The sequence below is a fragment of the Tenrec ecaudatus genome, chromosome 10, assembly GCF_050624435.1.
Source record: "Tenrec ecaudatus isolate mTenEca1 chromosome 10, mTenEca1.hap1, whole genome shotgun sequence".
NCBI lineage: Eukaryota > Metazoa > Chordata > Mammalia > Afrosoricida > Tenrecidae > Tenrec > Tenrec ecaudatus.
This window is the reverse complement of record NC_134539.1, coordinates 121771292-121794626: the sequence shown is the minus strand read 5'-3', so window position 1 is coordinate 121794626 and position 23335 is coordinate 121771292. Positions and strand designations below refer to the sequence as shown.

General features: G+C 55.7%; 1 protein-coding gene across 2 annotated transcripts in view; it reads right to left on the bottom strand.

Moving 5' to 3' along the window:
* TBX4 (T-box transcription factor 4) overlaps positions 1–22907 on the bottom strand; it is a 28157-nt gene extending 5250 nt beyond the window's left edge. For both annotated transcript variants that reach the window (XM_075559275.1, XM_075559276.1), the window contains exons 1-4: positions 22698–22907; positions 21853–21947; positions 12756–12875; positions 11578–11725 (exon numbers count right to left, since the gene is read on the bottom strand). In XM_075559275.1, coding sequence (XP_075415390.1) covers positions 11578–11725; positions 12756–12875; positions 21853–21947; positions 22698–22907 — 573 coding nt within the window. The remainder of the gene's footprint in view (positions 1–11577; positions 11726–12755; positions 12876–21852; positions 21948–22697) is intronic.
* Positions 22908–23335: the final 428 nt, after the last annotated feature.

The following is a 23335-nucleotide window of genomic DNA, read 5'->3' as shown; positions in this document are numbered from 1 at the left end:
GCCATGGAGGTCTGACGGTCAGCGCTTAACCATTTAGACGGTCCTAGTGACCTCCATGCAGGAGCCCAGGTGGCGTCCTGGTTATGCACTGGGCTGCTAACCACAAGGTCAGCAGTTCAAAACCACCAGCCACTCTGTAGTCTCAGAAACTCGACGGGGCCAGTTCTATCCTGTCCTATAGGGTTGCCATGAGGCAGAATCATTCGATGCAGGGGGTTTGTTTGGTTTGGTTTGGGTTTTAGGTTTGGGGTGACCACAGTGCAGGATCACAGGGGGAGTCCATAGTTTGCAGTTAACTCTTGGGTGGGGGGGCACGGATTCATCACTGTGGGACCTCAGTTTTCCTGTTTGGGAGACAGGGCCATGATACATAACTTCCATCCCTCAGGTTCTTCCCTCCTTCCATCCCTCAGGTTTTTCCCTCCAAGATGGTCTCCCCTTGCCTCTGCCTCTCACCTTCTCCCTCTTCTGTTCTCCTCACCACTCAGGCACCTCCTAGAAATGCCAGCTCGAGCCCAGCTCTCTGCACCCACCTCCCACATTTCTCAGCTCTCTGCGCCCACCTCCCACATTTCTCAGCAGCACAAGCTGCTTCGAGGCTGGGGTTCTGCAGAGTAGGGGTTGGGGAGAAGCTGAGGGACACGTGCCCCTCCAGCCGTTCCTGTGACCACTCACTGTCTTCTCATTGTGCACATTCACAGGGACCTGCTGGCCAGGACGGGGAGACCTGGATGCAGCCTGCCCCACAGACATGCCCAAGGCAACCCCCAGCCTGGAGGAACCCCATCATGGGCTGGAGTTCAAAGTGCAAAGGTAAGAGATAAAGTTCCTAAAATACTTCCAGAGGTCCAGGCTTCCAAGGACACAGGGGGGCTGGGTGGGGGAAAGGGGGCCCCCCAGTCAAGTCAGGCTTAAGCATAGAGCCCAGAGGCTTGGCCTCAGGAACTGCAGGGAGAAACACACAGTAGTGGCTGCCCCAAACCTGCTCCCTGCGGCTGTACCCCACGGTAGCGGCTATATCGTGTGCCATTAAAATGGATTTTTTTATCGTTGACATTTGCCAGACACAAGCCTCCCCATTGGAGGCAAGACCAGGAATGTGGGGCATTTTATCAGCCCTGCTGCATTTGTTAACCCTTGGTCTCCCCTCCTGGCTGGTCTCCGGTCTTGTTCCCCTCTGCGTGCGCGCGCGCACACACACACACACATGCACGCGCACCCCCCCCCCCCTCACTCTGCTGATGCCCCTTCCTGGTCTGGCCCTGTTGGCTCCCATCCTTCCAGGATGGTGGGGGCGGGGGCGGGGCCAGAGGGAGACCTAGTCTGCTGATGAAGCCCAGTGAAAGGTTTAACCCTTGGGTGTTCAGCATGCCAGAAGTAGGCCAGCGTCTGCACCATCCACAGCAAGGCTACAGCGGGCCGGCTGCTCTCATTCCCTCTGGGGAGAGGGTCAGCCCCCGCCCCAGTCAAACCACCAGGGAAAGAGGTGGCTGGCCACTGGCTGGGGGCCTGGGCTCCTTAGTTTGGCAGAGCAGCCCCTTCTCATAGAACTAGCCTTGCTGCTTCTGCCACTGGCCTCTTCCCCACTCAGCCCTCAGTGACAAAGCTCCTAGACACTCTTGAGGCAAGTGCAGAGATCCCCAGACCGGGCCCTGCAGCCAGGGAGCCCCTGCCCTAACTAGGGGCCTGTCAGACACTGACACACGTCCTGCCCAGGGGGCTCTTCCAGGAGCCTGGGATGGTCCTCTAGGGAAAGGAGCTAGGCCTTGGGTAGCATGAGCATCCTGCCCTGTTCACCCAGCTGCAGGAGGTCAAGTTCCCTGGGGACCCAGCACTGCATGCCTGGACTCTGATCCCGCCTCACTCACTCACTGTTAATGTCAGGCGAGTCCCCAGGCCTCTGCCGGCCCTCCTTTGCATTGTGCTGTCTTGGCCTCCCTTTTATTTTCTCTGACCTAGCCTGTCATCTCAAGAGCCAGCCCTTCCAGGAGGCCCACCCAGGTTCTTAGGGCCAGCTCTGAACTCCCGGTTCTGAAACTTCCTCTCCATTCATTGCCTACTTAGCTGTGTGGTCTTGCCAATGCGCGTCCTGTTTCTTCTTGCCCCTTCAATCACAATGCAAGCTCCTTGAGGTAAAAAACCGTTTGTACCACCAGGCGCCTCATGAGTGAGAGGCAGGCTTATGGTAGTGGGAAGACTTGGTCCAGGACCACAGACTGTCTTTGGGAACAGTAGAAACAAGGCCCTCTCTCAGGTCTTGGCTCAAATAACATGAGTAAACGTTGGCATAGACCAGCAGTTCTCAACCTGTGGGTCGCGCCCCCTTTGGGGGTCGAACAACCCTTTCACGGGGGTCGCCGGATTCATAACAGTAGCAAAAGGACAGTGATGAAGTAGCAATGAAAATAATGTGATGGTTTTGTGGCGGTGGGGGGGGGGTCACCACCACATGAGGAACTGTATGAAAGGGTGGCGGCATGAGGAAGGGTGAGAACCACTGGCATAGACAATCTTCCCATGAGCATTCAGGTGCGTCAGCTCCCCCGCAGCAAGACCAGCCTCTGGACTCGCTGGCTGCCAGGGGGTAGGGTGCGGGGGGCATGTGGGGCTGGTAAAACCCAAACCATATGCCCTGTGCCCCAACAAGGCTGTGCTGCCCCCTAAGGCCAGCTCGGGACAAATGGCCCTATAGGGCTGTGACACCCAGGCAGACACAAGAGCTCTCACCTCTCATCGTCACCCACCTCCAGATCCACCCAGGGACCCAAATCCTCTCCACCCCTCTTCATCTTGGCTCCAATCCTGCTATTCTAGCTGGGTGCCTGGGGCAGCCTCCTCCTGGTCTCTCCCCACCTCCTCTCCACTCTCTTATCTGCTGCAGGGTTTGCGGGGCACCCAGGATGGCTTTGTGCTCCCTGAAAACAGGGCCTGGAGACAAAGGGCCTTCAAGAAGTCCTGGGGACTCTTCTGTTATCTTTTAACTCCGATTTCCCATGAACTTTGGAAGCCCTCTCATATAGGCGCCTCTCGGCGTCCTTCCCTCACCACCCCTGCCAGCCGTTAGGTTGCTCTCAAGAAATGGCCATCACAGTGGATGAATTCCTCTTGCCTCTTTGGGATAAAAAGCAAACTCCTCAGCCCATACACCAAATACCCCTTTGAGGACAGGGGACGGACAGGCTGGCAAGGTAAGCCGAGGAGACAGAAACTAGACCCCGAGAAATCCCTGGGGAGTATAAATATGGCCTGCATGGCTGCTGGCTTAAAGGCAGGAGGTCTGAGTCCACACAGAGGCACCTAAAAAAAAAGGGGGGGGGGACAAAAAGGAAAGAGAGAAAGACAAAGAACTCAGTCATTGCAAGGCCTATGGCGCCCAGCTCTGCCCTCAAACACACGCAGCGGTCAGGAGTCGCTGGTGCCAAGAGCAGGTAGGAGCCACTGTAGGGAGGAGAGTGGGGTGTGACTATGCCAGCCACGGTGAGGTCAAGGATCCAGAAGCCTCTCTGGGTCTCTGGTCAAGCATGTGTCCTCTCCAGCCATTGGGGTAAAGCAGGGCCTTCACTGACATGCTCTTCCACGCCCCTCCCAACCCTGGCAGTCTGCATTGCCCCTGGGCCTCCCCTACACCGTCAGCCCCTACTTCCACACAGGCACTTCGGACAGGTTCCACTCCTCAGACCAGCGCAAACATGCAGGGGAGGTGAAAGAAGCCCAGTGACTTGCACACCGGGATTCACCCAGGCGCCACATGAAGCTCCTTGTACTTGCTACAGTGGACACCGGGCCAAGTGGGCCAGCCGTGTCAACACAGCCCACCACATGACGGGTCCAGCCATCAGCGCTTTACAGAAATGGGATTCATTCGGTCCTGGCTACAACTCATAAGTCTGTTCTCATTAACAATTGTGATAGCGCCAACCATCCATCCCCTTAAGAAATCAGCATGTGCGCCATCAATGAGGCCCAGATTGATCCATGCTCCCTGAGAGTGGCAGACTTCAGTGGTCATTCTAGTCCAACCCCCTCATTTTACAGACGGAGAACAGGAGGCCTGTAGTGGGGACACGGCTCACCCAAGGACTAGGGTCCTGAGGCTCATCAGGGGCTGTCTTTAAGACAGCCATCTGCTCTCAACACTAAACCCAATAAATTACAAAACCCAAAAGGCTCCCTGCCATAGAGTCCCTGTTGACGTCTCGTGACCCTGTGGGGCAGGGTGGAACTGGCCCTGTGAGTTCCCGAGGTTGTGACTCTTCATGGGAGTGGCAAGTACCATCTGTCTCCCAAGGAGGGGCTGATGGTTTCAAACTGCCGACCTTGTGTACAATGCGTAACCTTTCCACCACCAGGGCTCTCCAGTCATTAATAGGTTGGTCCTAATCAAACTCTGTAAGGAATATGGATTCTCCAGGGTCTGCTGACCTTGTCGATCACAGCTTTATCTGGCTGCTAGCTGCGCATGAGTGGGGCTGGTGCCCATTTTGTCATATGCAAAAATCAGATTTGACCCTGCCTTCTAAGACAACCTACCCCATCATTCTTCTCACTTTTCCCAAACCTGCAAAGAGGTGAGACAGAGATAGGCTCTGAAACTTTAAAGAAAGGACGGGGATGGGGGTTGGGGGGGAGACAACAGAAAGACATCTGGAGGTAATTCGGCGAAGGAAAATCCAGCCCAAGAAATAGAGAACAAAAGACATAAAGCATGGAAGAAACCTTAGCCAGATAAGCCTCGCTCCCTAAACGCTCCCCTGGAGTCTTATCACACAGAGTTCTGAAAGCCCAGGCCTGTCTTTCGCCCTGTTGGCCCTGGGAGTCTGGGTGTCTCGAGACGGTGGGCGAGGGTCCCGTGGGGTGTGCACGTGGGGAAGGAGGATTGTCAGGGCCTCCCCGTGAGCCCTAAGAAATTCACCGAAGCCTCTTTGAGTGGAGCTGTCCAATTTCAGCTTGAGCTGCTGCTTTGGCCCACGCCACCCCGTCCCTCTTGCTCGCCCGCCTCCGACCCTGCTCAGTGGCCGCTGGGCGCATCTCAGAGGGCAGCAGCTGCCGGAGGCCTTGCAAAGGGACTGCATCCTGTGCTTTCCTTCCATTCTGCCTGGTGCTTGCCTGTGTGCGCTGCCCCAAAAGACTGAGCACCAGAGCTCGCCAGGGCAAAGTCCCTGCCACGCAGCTTCCCAAACTTAATTGGCCTTCTACCGCTTTCCAGAAAACAATTGCTCAGCAAGTCCCTGACAATTAAGAACGTTCGTACGATGGCTCCGAATCCAAGATCCAGCATAAAAGCATAGGGGTCTGCTTTTAACCCCCCCCAACCCCCACCCCCAGGGTGACGTGGGAGGCAGTGCCATCGACTTTCGAACATAGCTGTTCCACGGTGTTGGAACACCGCTACCATCAGGCTACTGTCGACTCGAAGCAAGTCTGTCTGGAGTTCCTGAGACTATACATATCTGGGAACTGACAGCTTGAAGGGCAGACAGCGCAGTTAGCAGGGAGCTCTGTAACTTAGCTGTCTTTATGGCTGGGGAGAGGGACCGCGTCCTCCATGAAAATGGATAAAGAGCTGGGCAGACGCCGGCCAGCCAGCCCCTCGAGAACCTCCGCACCTGCTCCAGGGCAGACAAGGGGCGCAGCCCAGATCCGACCCAAGAGAAAGGCACCCGGAGGGAGGGAGGGAGTGAAGCGTTTACAAGGACGCCTCGAAGCAAAACAAATGTCTGTCGAGGAACTTTAGGGAGAAGTGTTTGGGCTCCCTCTCTGTAATTATTTGGGGTCCTTATCACATGGCAGGGCCAGTTGTTTGTGAGGACAGTGAAACCGTATCGTCTTTCAAAGGAGTAAATAAATAATAGCCGGTGTTTATTGTGTGCACCCCTGTCTTCAGGGGGGGGTGCTGTGCTGTGCATTTCACATGCACAGGGTAGGGAAGTCCCCACTGCCGTCAAGTCATGGTGACGCGGGTGGCCCGGTGCGGGTGAGAACAGAGCTGAGCGCCATGGGGTTCTCCATACATCATCTGGGCTTTCCCCCAAGTCCCTCTCTGGGTGGACTGGAACTTCCACCCTCCCGCTTAGCGAGCAAACTTGTTATCCATTGGTCCTGCCCAGAGGCTCCTCCCCCTTGAAGGTAGGGAGATCCTTATCCCCGTTTCACCAGAAGATTGACTGAGGCTCAGGAAGGTGACAGCGGCCGCGAAGCAGGACCACCTGGGTGGGAAGGGGAGGGAAGGACTGGGCCTGACCTGGGCTCGCTGGGACATCTGCAGGCACCTGTCAGGGCTCGGTGAACGTGGGAGACAGGAATAGAATTACCCTGGGTCCCATGAGCCAGTTGGCAGCCTAGGCATTGGGAAGACATCCGGTCCCTCTATTGAATCCACCCCTTCCATGGAGTCACTCATTCACTTCCCAGGCCCAGTGCCAGCGCGGCATGAGGCCATAGGACTGACTAAAACCCTCATGGTTGACTATCTAGTGGGACTTCACATAGTAACTGAAACACCAAGCAAAATGAAGTGGCACTGAAGGTGGGAGGGTGGGGAAGGAGGGAAAAGAGAGGAGCTGATACCAAGGGCTCAAACAGAAAGAAAATATTTAGGAAATGATGATGGCAACATATATACAAATGTGCTTGGTACAATTGATGTATGGATTGTTATAAGAGCTCTAAGAGCCCCCAATAAAATGATTTAAAACAAAACAAAACTAAGTGGTGAGAAACACAGTGAAAGAAACACTACACTTAAAATAACGACCAAAAAATATTTTTTAAATAAATAAAATAATGACCGACGACGAGATCAACTAGCACACAAGATGCATGTAAGGACTCTTGAAGGATATTTGAATATGCTTTTGAAGGATTAAAAACCAAACTAAAAAAAAAAACGACTTGGACAAATAAGATGTTCCAATTAATCTTCCCTAATTTAATAATTTAAAAGTATTTCCAATAAAAATACAAGTATGTTTCTTTTTCAACACTACAACCTGATTTTAAAGTTAATGGGGGGGGGGAGATTGACAAGAACACCACAAAACCCTGAAAACAGAAGGGTAGGGCGTGGGTAGGCCAAGGGGCTATTGTAGTTTAAATAAATACAAATTCACATGGGAATTTCGTATCCAGAAATAGGTAGGCTAAATACTGGGGAGAATGAGGCATGTTCAATTAATGGAGTTAGGGCGATTGAAATGGTGAACTCTGGGATAAATTCCAAGGATCAATGGTTTGAAGAGAGAAAGAGGTCCCTAAGATATCAGAAGGAAAGATGGGGGATTCCCTGACAGGTCAGGGAAAGACTAATACTTCTATATGGAATACTGCGATAGATCAAATCAGGGAAAGACTAATACTTCTATATGGAATAATGCTATAGATAAAAATCAGGGAAAGACTAATACTTCTATATGGAATACTACGATAGATAAAATCAGGGAAACAATGAACTCATTCCACACACAAGCCTTCCTCAGGTATAAAAACTCTTAGAAATTGCCCTAAGCTCAGAGCACCGTGAGCCCCAGATGGGAGCAGCCGTTCCCAGATGAGGGAACCATAGAAAGAGGAGCTTCACCTCCCTCCTAAGAGAGGAATGAAAATGAAAGCAAGCCCGGGGCATGTTTTCACCTAGCAGGCAGACAAAACTCCAGTTGCCTCTGTGTTCCCGCGGGTGAGGCTGCGGCCAGGGGAACATGCATCCGGGGACCCACTGGGTGAGAGCCTCCAAACAGACCAATCCCAATCTCCATGAAGCCAGCAATCATTCAGCAGAAAATAACATAGGTGCAAGCTGATTCCAAAGAGCAAAAAATAGGAAACACCTAATTCCCTGGGTGAGGAATGGATCGGAAGAATTGACCAATCTTGCAGTGGAATTCTATGCTGCGGTGAAAAAGGAATGAGGAAGCTCTGTGGGAGCGAACGATGCTCCAGGGAAGCGCATGGAGTATGCAGTCGTGTCCGACTGCTGGTAGGAGAAAGATTCGGAATGGATTATTCCTGGGCACAAACCAGGGTGGGGGTTTCCTGTGGTGCCATGGGATGGGAGGAGATCTAGTGGAGAGAGACGCCTTTGCCTACATCGTTATTTATTCACGGGCTGATGTTTTTTAATCGTGCTGGTGTATTGATTTTTAAAAATATAAATAAGCACAACGTGATAACTGGCAAGGTCTAGGGCAAGAAGGTACAGGGTGCTCCGATCAAGTGCGCTGGGGCCCCGGAACAGCCTCCCTGACAAAGTACATTTGAGCTCAGTTCCTGCGGCGGAGGAGTCATTTATGAGGTGAAGAAGAGAAGAGAAAGGGAAATAAGCAACTTCTGCTTCTATCACATGGTGGCCTGGCACAGGACCCGAAAGGATCGGGGACAAGTAGGAAGGGATGACGGGCAAACAGCCTCTGTGACCAGAGGGACACAGAGGTGGACCTGAATTGAGGCCCATTCCTGCTCTTGCCCCCCTTCATCCCTCCCGCCCCTGCCTGCCTGTTCTCTGGCCTTGGGTTCACTCCCAGAATCCGTGGTCACACCCTGAACCTGTCCATCACCACCCCCACCCCCAAGAACAGAGGGATTTTTCTGGGCTCACAGCAATAAGCCACAGGAGTTTTCCAGTTGCAATCGGTGCTATCACACAGAACATCTGGCAGGTGCTCTGAGAGCCCCATGTGCCTTGTAGGATGGGCTGCCCCGAGAGCATGTTGGCTGGGAGGGGGCATCTTAGAAGACAGGGAAACTAGGAAAACACAGGGAACCCCAAAATGGCTCTTGTACTCCCCACACCAGGATTCCCTTCTCCTTGAGACCTTTATCTATGGGTCACACGCAAGGCCTCTCAGCCGACCCTGCTCAACTCCTGGGATCAAGAGATAAGATGACTTGAACACAGGATTCTCTAAGCCAGAATCTGGAGTCCGCCTAGTGGACCTATTAAGACGATGCTAACTGGCACTCATGTCACCACATGACTCCTGTCCCAGCTGCCAAAGGAAGAGTCCAGCCCTCTGGGTGTGGGCAGTGCCCGAAAACTGCTGACAGAGGCGGCCACTAAAGGTCCTGGGACCCGGTGAGGACCCCAAAGGCCATTTGGCTGGAGAATGGTGATGGAGGTCTGCAAGGTTTAGAGGAAACGGAAAGATGTAGTAGTGCATTGTGCAGAGGAAGAGGTTTCAGGGGCCAAGCTCATTGTCCAGGATGCCGCTTTCCCAGGCTCCCACTCTGAGAGGTCAAGAAGAAGGGCGAGCAGTGCTCACCACTCCCACCGGCACGGGCCAGGAGCCGAAAGCCAAGGTGCAAAGGGGCTGTTTGCCCGGCTGTGTCTAGGAAAGGAGCTCATCACCCCCCACGGCCCTTGCCTGGGTGCTCAACGGCTGCTCTGACTCCAAATGGCTAAAGACATGACACTGGAGTCCTGGGGACAGGAAGACAAATAGACAAGAGGGGTGGGGCCCAGCACCTCTTCCTTTACTCCCTCCCAGCTCCTAGGACGAGCACCTCCTCTCGCGGGAGCTCTGCTCCGTGGATCACAGGAGGATGAGAGGGGAAAGGAGACACACGCTGTGTAGCTTGTCTGACTGGGGAGAAAGCTGGGCTGGCATGTGGTCTTAACCCAGCGGTCCTCAACCTGTGGGTCGCGGCGAATGACCCTTTCACAGGGGTCGCCCAATTCCTAACAGTAGCAAAATTACAGTGATGGAGTAGCAAAGAAAACAATTGTATGGCTGGGAGTCACCACAACATGAGTACCTGTGTTCAAGGGCTGCGGCATGAGGAAGCATGAGAACCACTGTCCCAGCCCCTGTTGCCAAAGCAAGGGAAGCCCCAGCCAGGCCTGGCAAGTGTGATCAGAGATGCCCTGGTACCATGAGCCATCAAGCGGCTCCCCTGGCCTAGCCTCAGCCCCTTCTGGGTTATTAGAAACCACATACGATCCCATCCAAGATGCAAACCAGGTGCGGGGAACTGGCTGCTGGACTTTCAGGAGGTAGACGAGCCCCTCGGGAATTCCTGCAGCTGGGAACCAGGATGACAAGCTGGTGCATCCAGTGTTCTCACCAGTCCTTTGATCCCGAGGTACTGCAGACCACCCGAAGACCCATCTCCTGCAAGCTCCATGCTTCCCCCAGAGGTGTGTCCCATGGGGTCTGAGTGTGGGGGCAGTGGTGGGCAGACTGTGCCTGGCAACTTTCTTCCCCAGCCTCACACCAGGTGGGAGCCATGGCCTTGACCAGACAGAGGGTACTACGTAGGAGTGGGGCTGGGAGCAGTCTTGGACCAGATGGTGCATAGGAAGGCCCAGGAGCCCCGCCGCCTCTCAGCGAAAGAGTCCAGGGACTCCGGGAGGCTGGGGCTTGGCTGTCCCATGCCATCAGGCCAGTGGCTTGTGTCTGCCCTTCTGAGAGGTTGGTGCTACCAACCTGTGCATATACACTCTGCTCTGTCTGGCACAGCCCCCCAGCAGGCTCTGCCAATATCCGGGCCTGCAGATCAGCTAAGTCAGGAGTTAATCACACTCATGATTCTCCTACACCTCGGGAGAGAGCTGAAGAGAGTAAGAATCCAAGCTAGGAGCTGCCAACAGATCAGAAATGAGCCATTGCTGGGGTGGCCCATGAGCAGCTGTGAGTCAACAGAACTTTCAACTGCACAAAACTCCCCAGAAACAGAACTGTAGCCTAAAAGATGGCTTCACCTGCACATATCCCCACCCAGCTCTCCCCTCACCCCCAAAGTCCCACCACACACACTCCAGGTCATGGTTACATCAGGGACCACTGCACCTAGCAACCTCTACCGTGCTTCACACCCCAGCCACCCTTTCCCCTGCTTCCAGTGGAACCATGGGTAGCCGAGAGGGGCGGGGCTGGTGCCCTGGCAGATAATGCCAGGTCCCCAGGCTTATGTTTGCCACACACTTGAGCTAAAAGTTTCCATATAAAAAGCTCCTTTGGGAGGGTCTGCCAAGACCAGATGGGCACAGCATGAGCTCCAGCGGCCAGGCTGGGGCATCAGAGCAGACTCCTGGGGCTCCAGCATCTCTCTGGTGAGAGTCAGGCCCCAGGCCAGGCCAGGATGACGCTGCCAGGAGCCAGAGCATGGCCTTCCCCTCCAGAGGGTCTCTGGTAAGCACACTCCAAACAGGGCATCAGAAGGCCCCAGAGGTGGTTTGTCTCAGGCTCTGCTCTGACAAGACCCCACATTGGGAAACTGCAGAGAGATCCATCCAGCTGGTCAGCCTGCTCATCTGGTTGCCGTTTATTCAGCGTCCCTGTGTGGAAGTGTCTTGCGCATGTTCTCCCTGTAATCCTCAGAGCCCCCGAAGGTCCCCACGGCATCTCCATTTCCTAGCCAGGGACACATGGGCACACAGAGGCTAACGCTCTTGCCCGATGTTACCTGCCAGTAAGTGGTAGGAGAAAGGCTTATGCGCACTACTGGTCAGAAGTGTGTGCTCCTTCCACATGCTGGCCCAGCAAGTGCCAACGCCTGGAGCCGGCACGGACCTTAGGGTAAAGGCTCCTAGCCCCACTGCTGCCCCAGGACTTGCCCCAAGGCGAGGGCAGTCCCCATTCTTACATGGCCGAAGGGATCGAGGTGGTTGTTTGTCAGCTTCAGTTTCTGGAAGGAGACCAGCTGCCGCATCCAGTGGGCCCCAGTGGCGGGAGAGTCCGGGTGAACGTACAGCCTTCCTGGCATGGCGGGCTCAGCCTTCCCCGCCACCATCCTGCCAACAGAGCAGATAGAGCCGTGGTAACAGCTGGTTACCCCAGATGTCCTGTCCCCCCTCGCACTCCCCAAGAGCAGATCCCCATAAACCAGATAGAAGACGGCTGCTGGGTCCATCACATGGTCACTGTGGGCCTCTGTGCATGGGAGTGAGGGGCAGAGGCAGTGCCGAGTCGGGGAGCGCAACTCGGCAGTAGCCAAGAAAGGGAGAGGGTGAGTGAAGCGCAGTTGTTTGACAGACTGGGACTAATGACAAAGACATTATGGAGACACGGGGCCCCTCTCTGTGTGTCCTGTATCACGATTTTTAAATCGTTACCATTATATTAGTTAGAGGGGGGATATTAATTGGTAGTTGTCCCCTCCGCCAACGAATCTGAGGGCTAAGGCAGCCTAGAGTGGAGAAGCAGACAAGAAACATCACCCTGACCACCAAACCCTGCTCCCTCTCCCAGCCTCTGCCAGCTAATCCAGCCCTACCCGCCCACCAGCCACCCAGCCACCCAGCCAGCGTCCAGAATGGCTGCTCTTTCTTTTCCCTCACGCTCTCCTTGAGCCCTGTCCTGAGCTCGGCGGGCAGACACTGTGTTAAGAAGTTGGTCTCGCGGAAAGGAACCCAGCATTGACTCATCAGGCTTCAGTCTGGCCTTGCCCCTCAGTCTGGCTGTCTCCCTCATTCCATCGCCAAAGGGTCAGACCAGGGTCTAACTGCCCAGTCTTCTCTGTCACCCCAACAGCATAGCCATCAAATGCGGGTTGTCCATGGTTGTGGCTGTAAATCCTTGGAATCTGCCCTACACTGCGGCTGGTTCTCAGCCTCCACCCACAACCCTGCTAGCCCCCCACGTGCAGACATCAGCCGGCCCTCTGCAGCCTCTGCAGCCCCCAGGCCAAGCAGTGGGCCCAAGGCTGTGGAGCTGAGCAGTCACCAAAACTACCTGGCAAATCCTTGGGAGGAGCATCAGATGGGGTGGAGGAGCAGGTAAGGTGAAAAGTTGGTGACATGGTGAAGGTCCCAGGCCTCTTACCATTTATTGTCACAGAACTTGTAGCGGTGGTCATCAGCAGGGACGATATCAATCAGCAGGATGTACTTGGTCTTGGGGTTCATGCCTGTGACCTTTACTTTGTAGCTGGGGAACATCCTCCTGAGGGAAGCCAAGAGGTGAGGTGGGAGGCATGGACAGAGCACCAAGAGAGATGGCCAGAAGCCAGAGGCAAGGGGAAGAAGGCTTTCAAAGGTACTGTCCTTTTAGCAAGTGGTACGGGCAGCAAAATGCCAGTCCCGTGCCCTGTGGAGGGCAGTCCGGCAGGCTGCGTCTGAAAACTACAGCCTAGGAAACCCGGGAGGCAGCCTATGGGGTCGCAGTGAATCAGAATTACTCCCTGACAATGGGTTTGCTTGTTTGTGTTTGGTCGTTTCTGTTGTTGCTTGGGTTTTGTGTTGTCCCTTTAATAAGCCATCTCGGCACTGGCCATCGCTCTGTGGCCTTGCATGAGCCACTTCACCCTCTGGTTTCTCTCTCCCCCACCCCACCCTGCAAAAGCAGAGGCTCACTGCTCTCCGAAGGCCCGACAGCCTGCGTGTCTGCCAGGAAGGGCAACACACTTTTCCAAATCTGTCCCATAATTCCCTAAGACTTAGGCCCAGCGACTGAGCAGCCAAAGCACAGAGGCCCTGGCCAGGAGTGTGAGAGGAATTTCTACACCAACTTGGTGGTCTTTATGTCCTGCCTGCCCATCACCAGCTAAAATGCTGTTCCCTGTCCACTGCTTGCATCAACATCAAGCCACTTCCGCTGGGTCACTGTGTCTGTGGATGTTCCCAGGAACAGAGGAAAGTCTTGTTAAATTTCTCTGGACTCCGGAGAGTGCTCACCGGCAGGGCGTCCTCTTGCCCTCCCTTGGGCCTGTGCGCACTTACTGGGTGAGGGAGGGAGCCCCGTGGGTAAGAGCTCAGATTCTGGAACCATGCTGCCTGCCCCACCACTTATAAGATGCGAGCTTTAGGCAACTTCCCTGAGATCTGTACTTACATTTCTGATCTCTAACATGGAGCTATGATGACTACCTGTCTCCTAGGTGCAGGGGCTAATGAGTCCAGTTACGATTGTTATTGTGATCTACTTCCGAGAACAAGTTGTATGATCTACTTCTAAGAAAACAAATTCACCAACAAACAAAGCTTTCTCGTTCTTGCTGTCCATGCTGAGGCTGCCCAGGCCTCTGAGGCTCAAGGAACCTTCTAGAGAAAGACTTCTCCAGGCCACTCAATACATAAAGTCAGTTCTCCCTGTCTTCAGGGACCATCCCAAATGGTTCCACGTTTGCATATGCAGCCAACCTTGGATCAAAATGTTGGGGATGAAGCAACCCAGGATCCATGGAATCCCTCAAAGGCTGAGAAGTGCAAGGTGCTATTTATATAGCGTTTGCATGGTATTAGGTATTGTAGGTAATCTGGAGATGATATAAAGTATATGGGAGGATGTGTGTGTGTAGGCTGTATTACTCCATTTTATATACAGGACTTGAGAATGGGGTGGGGTGGAGATTGGGGCATCCACAAGAGTCCTGGGACCAATCCCACACATACTGAGGTACCTCCCTGGCCACCAGGCTCCTAACACAAGACAGAGAGGAAGTGCAGGTAGACAGAACTTCCTGGCAATCCTCCTAAGGTTCCCCTCCTCCTCAGTTGACATTCCGCCAAGAGGACCACCCCAAGAGGGAAGCAGGGTCCAACCCAACTGGGAGGAGGGGAGGAGAGACTCAGCCACCTGAGTTGTGTTACTATCCACTGCAGGGCAGCCATCAGGGTCTCCTCTCTGCCTCTGCAGAGCTCCCCTCGCCCCCCTCCTCTCCCCCAAAGCTGTCCTAAGCACCTTAGAGATGGATAGAGTTCCCCACTTTGTCAGCAGGGGTTCCAGCTTAAGGATAGGGCTTGCAGAAAGAATCAAAGCCCTCCCCCCCACTCCGCAAGCTTACAGAGCCCACATCAAGCCCAGGTCAGGCCCTCTGAGGTCCAGGGTTCAGTCCCAACCACCCCACTCCACCCCCCCCCCCCGCAGTCCCGCTGGCAGCTGCAGTCTGTGCATGCCTCTTGTGCTAGGGGAAGCACCTGTATGAGGACCGTGTGTGAGCATGTGTCTGCAGAAGGGCAGGGGCAGGGGCAGGAGCACAGGCTGAGTACTCATGTGTGTGTGCATGCGTGCCTGCAGGGAGGAGGGAAGTTCTAGCAACAAGTCCAGGGACTTATAAACCATGTGGAAGAATTTGTCTCAGATGTCAATTGAAAGCATTTTCAAATGTCCACCCCACCCCCTCCCCAGGAATGGGGGTGTGGGGGAGTGTGGGCTCAGGAACCCAACCCAGCCTCTGCTTAGCAGCTCCCTTGCCCCTGGCCTGGGGGCACAGCTGGGGCCTGCACCACCCTGCTCCTGGCCTGAGCTGAAGGCTGGGAGGGTAGCAGCTGGATCACCTCCCCTCTCCCGGGGGTGGGAAGGCCAAGAATCTTGTCCCCTCTAGGCCACCATTTTGTAACTGCGACAGAAGCAGTCTCAAAATGGGGCAGCCCTGGCTGTGCTTGGCATGGTCTGGCACCCGTGCCTTGCACTTAGCTGGCTTCTCCAGTCATCACTCCAGGTGGCAGCAGCCAAGGGCAGGACTGGCCTCCCCAGGAGCCAGCCTGCACACACAGGCCAGGAGCAAATGCTCACAGCCTTAGTACCCCAGGCTGCGGGGGCTGAGTGCGCTGGCCTTCCCCCTCTACTCCTACTGCCCGCCCGGCCTGGGCCACCAGCTGCACACTAGGTGCCATTGTAAAAGCCCTGAAGAAGCCCAGGCGCTGCCTCCAGATGGCATGAAGCTGGCATCTGGAATTTAGCGTCCCCTGGAAGTGACCACAGACAGCCCAGACTTCTGACTAAATACAGCCTCGGAGAGGTGTTGCTGGTCTTGGGGTGGGTGCATCTCCTAGCCTCTGCCTCCCCTGCCCACCAACCCCCTCTTTCAGGAGCCTGTCCCCAGAACCCAGGAGGCTACCTGAGAAGCTCCATTGTCTTCGTGGAGGGAGAGAAATCAGGGTGGCAGGGCCACCCAGGGCAGGAACTGCTGCGAGGCTGCCCACCCTCCACTGAGGGAACCTAACCAAGCACTCAGGGGACCTAGGGACCCTCCGTGTGCTGCACAAGAGGAGTATGCTTTATGGGCTGAACCTGTCTGAGACCCCCACACACACCCCTGAGAGCAGACCACCAGGCCTTTCTTCTGAGGTTCCTCTGGGTGGGTTCAAACTCATCACGGAGGAACAGAGGGATGAGATTTGCTCCACCTGGTGCTGGACAGGACCCCACCAGCCCAGCATGGGGGAAGGGCGGGGTGTGAAGGTGAGGCTGACCTCCACCCACCCCAACCTGGCTGAAAGGGGAATTTGCAGGGTCACCGATCTCCTGCCCTTGGCTCACCGGGTCAGTGCAGCTGTGGGCTCTAGCGCCCTGCTAGGTCCTCCTCCCAAATGGTCCCTTGCTCTGGGCCTCGGGAGGAGAGCTGCTTGTATTATGATCAAGCTCTTGGACAAGAGCAGAAAAGCACCACCCCGCGGTGGGGGTACCCCTCAGTGGGCCAGGGGGAATGGGTCAAAAAAGGATCCTCCCTCAGCTCCCGCCCCTGGCACTAACCCTTTACCCTCTACTGGCACTCCCCCCCCACACACACACACAGCCCACCTGCTTCCAGAGCCCCCGAACCTCTCCGTGAGCCCCGTGGGTCTGCCCGCGCCCCTGCACGCACCCTGTTCTGGCGGCCTGGCTCTTTCCCCAGCCTGCTCCCCGACCCCCGCCCGGCCCGCAGGCTCCAACCCTCCCCCCTCCCCCAGCCGCGTTCGACCCCCCCTCTCGCGGAAACGGCCCCGCCGGAGGGTAGGGGGGTAAAGGGCCTGGGGAGATGAAAGCCCGGCTTCTCCTCGGGACCCCAGACAGCTCGGAGAGGGTGCTGGGCGGCCGCCTTATCTCCTGTCTTCTCGGAAATGGTTTTAGAATGAGCTGCTAACATAAGCTTCCTCGGAGTCGGCGGGGTGTCCGAGGCCTGGAGGGGGGTGGGGGGGACCAAGGATCCATGCGGACTAACTGCAGAGCGGGGCTTGGGGGGGGGGCACCCCGAGGCCACCTCCAGGCTGGCGGGCTCCTGGCGGCACTGGGGGGCGGGGGTGGCCACAGGGTAGGGGGAGGGACAGGAGCGCCTTAGGGCACCCACCAAATAGTCTCCACCCGGCCCAGGACCCCAAGAGCCTGCAAGGAGCCCGAGGCGGCTGCTCGTGCCTTCCTTCTCCGGCAGGGGCGAGGCTAAGCAAGGTGGGCGGCCGGGAGGGGGTCCCCCTGCTCCCCCCTACCCCCCCCCCCACCTCGAGGCGGCCAGCGAAGGCTCTCTAAGGGCCTGTCGACTCACTGAGACCCTGCCGGACCGGGCAGCGCTGCCCGTGGGCCCGCCCGGCAGCTGTGAAAGCCCAGTGAGGAACCGCTCCGCCCTCGCCCACCCCCAGGGCTCCTCCAGGGGACACTCGTGCCACGGTGGGTTTCTTCTTCGGAACTGGGTGCTGGCTGACTACAAGACAGCAGGGTGTCCCGCCTGCTCTTCCGCAGCCACGCTCCACTTCAGTGCAGTTTACACCTTTAAAACCCCAAACAGCCTCCGGTCTTGGGACAAGGCAGGGGGCCACAGAAAGCCCACCCTGCGGAAGGCGAGGCCTGGGTCGGGCTGGTGGGGGTGAGTGGAGGAGAAGCCTGCGGGGCACGCCGTGGGGAGCCAGCACGGCAGCTGCCAGGGGCTGATGCCGCCTCTGAGACCGAGCTCGCCTTCTGCAGCCAGAGTCACGAGGATGCTGCCTCATAGACTTCCACTTTCCACCACACAGAGAAAATGTCTTCTTGTTCGCCAAAAGTATTTTTTAAAGAAATATTTTCCTCGAATGCGGGGGTGGGTGGTGGCAGGGAAGGAGGGAAGCTGGGGGGAGGGTGTGTGGAATGGGTGCTGTTTGGGGAGGTCAGCTGCTTCTCTTAGGTTTTTTTCTCTCCCCCTAAGCCACTTCCTTCTGATAGACTTTTGCTTTCAGAAAATACTTTAAAAAGAGATCAAAGCACTCTCTCTCCAACCCACTTTTCCAGTGTCTTCAACCCTTACTTCTCTTATCACCCACGCCACTGGGCTCTGACGCTCTGTATACAGAGCAAGGGCAATCGGCTTTGAAGCCCCGGATTAAGCCGGGCCAAATCCCTGCCTCAGAATAACAAACAATGCAGGTTCAACAGGAGTTCTCATCAGTAGTTCATTTTTCAAACGCAAATTCACTGTCACGAACACAAGCAACATTGAACTCAACAGGCCATGAAGGCTGAGAGAGGAGATTTATCTGGTGGCAAAACCATGACCTAGGAGTGGGGCAGTCAGACAGTTAGGAAATTTTCATTGGGGGAGGTTTCTATTTAAATTTTGGTGGAGCTCACTTTTATCTGTATTTGGGAGAAAATGCAGTTTCTCACATGGATCATGCTTGGCAGGGACCTGAGGGGGGTGGGGAGGGGTCTGCTCCTGCCATGAGTAGCATGGAATCTCTGGTACAGGGAACTGGGGGGGGGGTGCGGCTGGGGGACAGGGACTAGTTAGGGAAGAGTGTGGCCCCATTTTAAACAGGACATCAGGAGCTCCTGCGCATTCAGAGCTTGATGTCTTACTTGGTGGGGGGGGGCATCTTATTAACAGATTAAATTGTTCAACCATTTAAAGTCATTGTCCTGGAAGGAATCACTCTCCTCTGGCCTTTAGTTCTTCAAGGACTTAAAGGGCTTGAGGCAGGCAGCAGGCTTGTGATCCAAGATTTCAAACTGGCCTGAGAAGGTTCTGGCTTGAGAAGGGTCCCAAGGTGCCATTAAAATGCCCTTAACTGGCCAGGGTCTCCAGGGTAGAGCAAGCTTACATTGAGTCACAGCGACTCCGAAAACAAGCACCCAGAAGACCTCCCGCAGCTGGGCATCCTACATCAGGCTTGTACAGACCGGGAAACTGCCCCCACCTTGCTCTTATCAATGTGAGCATGTGAGCCAAGTGCCTTCCCTCGTGGGGTTGGTTTATGTTCTCATAAACCGCTCTCCTCCAGTTCTGGCCATCCAGACAGCTACAATTTAAGGTTCGAGGAAAAGGCATTGCCACCTCCTGAGAAATAGAAGTGTCCCAGGAAGGACGGATCCTGGTAGAATCACAGAGTAGGGAACTCAACTTGGGAGAATCTTGGACAGGATGGAGAAGGGTCCCAAACTCAAATAAAATAAACTGCATTCTGAAGAGATTAAGGGAGAAAGGTGAACACGGTGACCAGGGCAGTCAGTGGAAGTAGTCTTTCAAGAGAGAAGGTGAACTATATAGGAGGATAGAGTCTCTGAGAACCCTGGTGGGGGGTAGGGTAAGGCATGATTTAAGAAGGAGACCTGCCACAAGGACAACCTCCTGCCATCGCAGTTAATTTTAAACTCTTGCTGTACTCCCCCAGGCCAATTACTTAAGGCTGTGCCAGGATCAGGCACACACATCTGCCTGAAGTTGACCACCTCTGAAACTCTGTGGGTGGAAGGAAAGGAGGACTCACACAGGTGCAGGAAACCCCACTGAGATGAGCCACAAATGCCTTTTGTTTAGAATGAGGAGGCCAGGCATGCCCCAGAACTTACTGGCCAATCATTTTCAAGAGAAAGTTATTTGGGCTGCCTAAAAATGGAAGCTCTGAGTCTTTCTTTCTCCTTTCCTTCCCTCCACCCCAGCAGGCACAAGAAATAAATCCTCCTCTTCACACCTGTAATCCACTTGACAGTTTACCAAGCACCGTTCACGTTCTCACTGGACTGCTTGGTTTGAGCCTTACCCAAACCCCACCAAACCCACTGCTCTTAAGTTGATTCTTGAGCCTCCTAGTACTCTCTCTCTCTCTCTCTCTCTCTCTCTCTCTCACACACACACACACACACACACACACACACACACACAGTAAGTCTACAGTCACTGTCTCTATTTTACCAAACAACACTGAGTCTCAAGGAAGTTCAGCAACTTGTCCAAGTGCACTCAGCTGGCTACACCTGCCCCCCTCCCACTGCCACCCCCCCATATACCTTCCTTCCTTGTCCCCAAAATGTACCAAACAGATCTCTCTGCTCCCTCCCCTGATACAGTCCCAGGGTGGCCATGTCACCTCTCTAAGGTTGGTGACTAAGGGGAGGTGACCCAAGTACTCAGACCTTCAGTTGAGAGTATCAGAGTCCCCAAAAAGCCAAGCAAGCATGGGGCATGCTTGTGCTAATTTACTAATCTATAGTGAACGATTCCTCATTTTTTCCACCATATCACAGATTCTACTTCTTGGTCTGGCTGGCACCGTTCCACAGAATCAGGCTCTTCCAGTGTACAGTCCCTGACAGCGATGGGGTATCTCGCAAGCAAGGCTTACTTGTGCTTATTTATGAATCAGCAGTGAGCAGTTTAAAGAGTCCTGGTAGCACACTGGCTTAAGTATTGAGCAGCAAAGTGCTAGGTGGTTGCTTGCTTTAAACCCACCGGCCCCCTCCTCAGGAGAGCGAGGAAGTTCACAGGAGCAGTTCTACGCTGTCCTATGGGGTCACTGTGAGTCAAAGTCAACCTGAGCAATGGTATAGGTTTGTTTTTTTTAGTGAACAATTTGCACATGTGTTAACAAGTAAGCTCATGTGGATTAGTAAACTAGCCCCTGCTTGGTCCCAAAAAAACAAGGGGGACAAGGCTGCCTAGCAAACAAGACACAGGCAGGACCACTGCACCCAGTCTCATACTTGCCGGCACTGACTTTGTATTACCTTCGAGTGGTCCTCCCTCTCCTAATGACACAGTGGCTCTCTACAAAGCAGCAGAAGATGCTGAGAGGATTGCTGTGTTATTCAGATTTTAGTTAACATTCATAGGAGTGCCAGGGACTACATACTAAGTGCTTTACCGCAGTCCTACTGTGTGCTGTGGAACCTATGATTTCAGCAATGGAGAGCGGAAGGGGCGCGGAGGCCTATAAGCACCTTTTGGGTTTCACCGATGGAAGTAGCTGGGCAGGAAGCGGGACACTCTGCCAGCCGGCGGTCTGAATGTCGGTCTTCAGCCCTTAGAATGTTCCCGGTGATATAATTTCTCTGGAAGCCCAACTACAGGCCCGCCGCCAGCCAAAGGGACATTTTCACACCGAGCCTGTCTCCAGGGAACCAAAATTAAGTGTGCGTGTGGAGCGGGGACAAGTGAGGAGGAAGTTCCTGAGCTCAAACTCTCCCCTTCCCTTGATCACCACTAGGCCCCACTCCGTACCCCAGCCCAGCACCTTCTTCTTCTTCGCCCCAGCAATTCTGAACCCCTTGCTGCTCTCCCCCTCTCCTCTTTGCACGCTCCCACAGACACCAGCGCATTTTAAAGATGTTTCCACTTTATAAATCACCCCTCTGGCAGCCACCCTGAGAGCTGCTCCCTATAGCGCCTGAACACACATACACACACACACACCCCACCCCCCCCCCCACCCCCGCCCACCCCCAGTCCTATCCCTTCTCTGATGAGGGAGTAGAAAGCGGGGAATAGTACCCTGGAATAAGAGACTCAGGTGGGGGTGGGACTCCAAAACTATATAGAAAAAGAAGAGGGAAATATGTCCTTGCCCCATCTGCAAAGGAGCAACTTCTCAGTGCACTCCTGAAAACCTCCTGAGAAACCTCCTCCTGAAGTCCCCAGAGGAGGGAGGACAAAGCAGGCAGACCCCAGGGCACAAAGTGCCCACCAACAACTCCAGAACCGTGCCCTTGTTTGCATCTCATTTACATAGTATTCTTGAAACACACGCACCCCCCCCACCACACACACACACAGGGCTCCTCAGATGGGTAGCCCCACTATTGCCTGCTCACTCTGGCTGAAGTCAAGCACAGAGCAGACTGAGGCCCACCGCAGCTCCCCATCCCCACCCACCCCCACTGGGGACTGGGGATCTGGGGATGGAGAGGACTCCTAAGGGGTCCTCGAGAGCTCCCACCCCGCCCCCCACCCTGCCTCCGGAAGGACATCTCCCAGCCTGACCTGCCCGCCTTGGTGATGATCATCTCGGTGCCGGCCTCGTGGAACTTCTTCCAGAGCTCCTTCTCGTGCAGGCCCACCTTGATGTTCTCTACGGTCTGCGTGGAAAGGAGGGCTCGCGTTTGCGCGCGGCAGGCCAGGACTCTGCGCAGGGCGCTCTCACCGCAGGCCTGGGGCGCTTAGGGGGACTCAGCCCTCAGACACACAGGCCTCAGGACCCATCTAGAACAAGACTAGCCTCCGGTGCCTCAGGATTTCGTTTCCAAAACTTATTGTGTACTCTAGGAGAATGGGGTCATCTTTTAACTGGTGCCTGAAAAATCGCTCCTTCAGGGCTGCACGAGCAGATGGGACGCAGAGGACATAGGTACTGACCCTGCCAGGTAGATGACCCTTTCCAACGCAGACTTCAGGTGGCCAGATGGGGCCCCAGGCTCAAGGGCAGAAGCAGACTCCCGGAGGGTAGCCTGGCTCACGCACCGGCACTGTGGCCCCGCCGGCCACACTGGGGACTTGGGCGTGGGGACTGTGGGGGTTTGAGGGTGGCCCCCAGACATCAGAGCTCCAGCTCAGCTGGTGCGTGCGCAAGCACCTGGGAGAGGGGGGCTCTCACTGCCCATGCACCCCCAGGTCAGACGCCTCCCCTGTCCTGTAGGGTCCTTGAACTGAGTGTTTGGCTAGTCACTGGGCTGCTTGGAGAACCTCCCTCCTGCGCCCGTCCCTGAAGACTCCGTGTGGAGGAGGGATGGCCAGCTGACGTAGCCAGCTCCCCTGGACGGTGCCCGGCGCTCGATGGGCAGGACTGAGCGCCCGCTGACAGACCTGAGCCCACAGCCGGCGAGTCCTACCTGCTCTGCGGCGGCGGCGGCGTCTGCAGCGGGGCCAGGCGGGCTGCCGAGCGCGGCTCCACCGAGGCCCGGCGCGGCCAGAGCGGGCTCAGGGGCGGCGGTGGTGGCGGTAGTGGCAGCGGCGGCAGTGGCACTGGCCTCGCCGAGCACTGGGGGGCCCGGGGCCCGGAAGGCCTCCTCGCTCTCCGACAGACCCTTGTCCTGCAGCATCTCCTGTGGGCACAGCGTGCGCCGTGTCACTTCCTCAGCCCGCACCGCCAGCAGCTGGAGCCCTGGGCTTCGTGCTGGGACTGGAGCCCACGCGCACGTGGACCCTCAGCTGGGAGCGCGGGGGTGGAGGGGGGGCTACGGGAGGGCAGGACCCTCGTCTCCTGCCTCCCTCCTAGCTCTGTCCGCCTGCCCCTGGGGTGGGGTGTGAGGAGTGGGTCTGGGGAGGGAAGGACCGCCCTCTCCGCGTGGGCCCTGCTGTGCCCCAGTCCCTCCTTCCTGCTGCGCTCCAGTGGGTCGGAGGCCTGGGGCTTCTCCGCTGTTCCCTAAAGCCTGGGATCCCAACCCGAGGCTGGCAGGGGAGGGAAGCAGGCCTGGAGTGGGGGCCCAGGTTCTGGTGGCTGGGCTGCACACCTGCAGGGAGGATATAG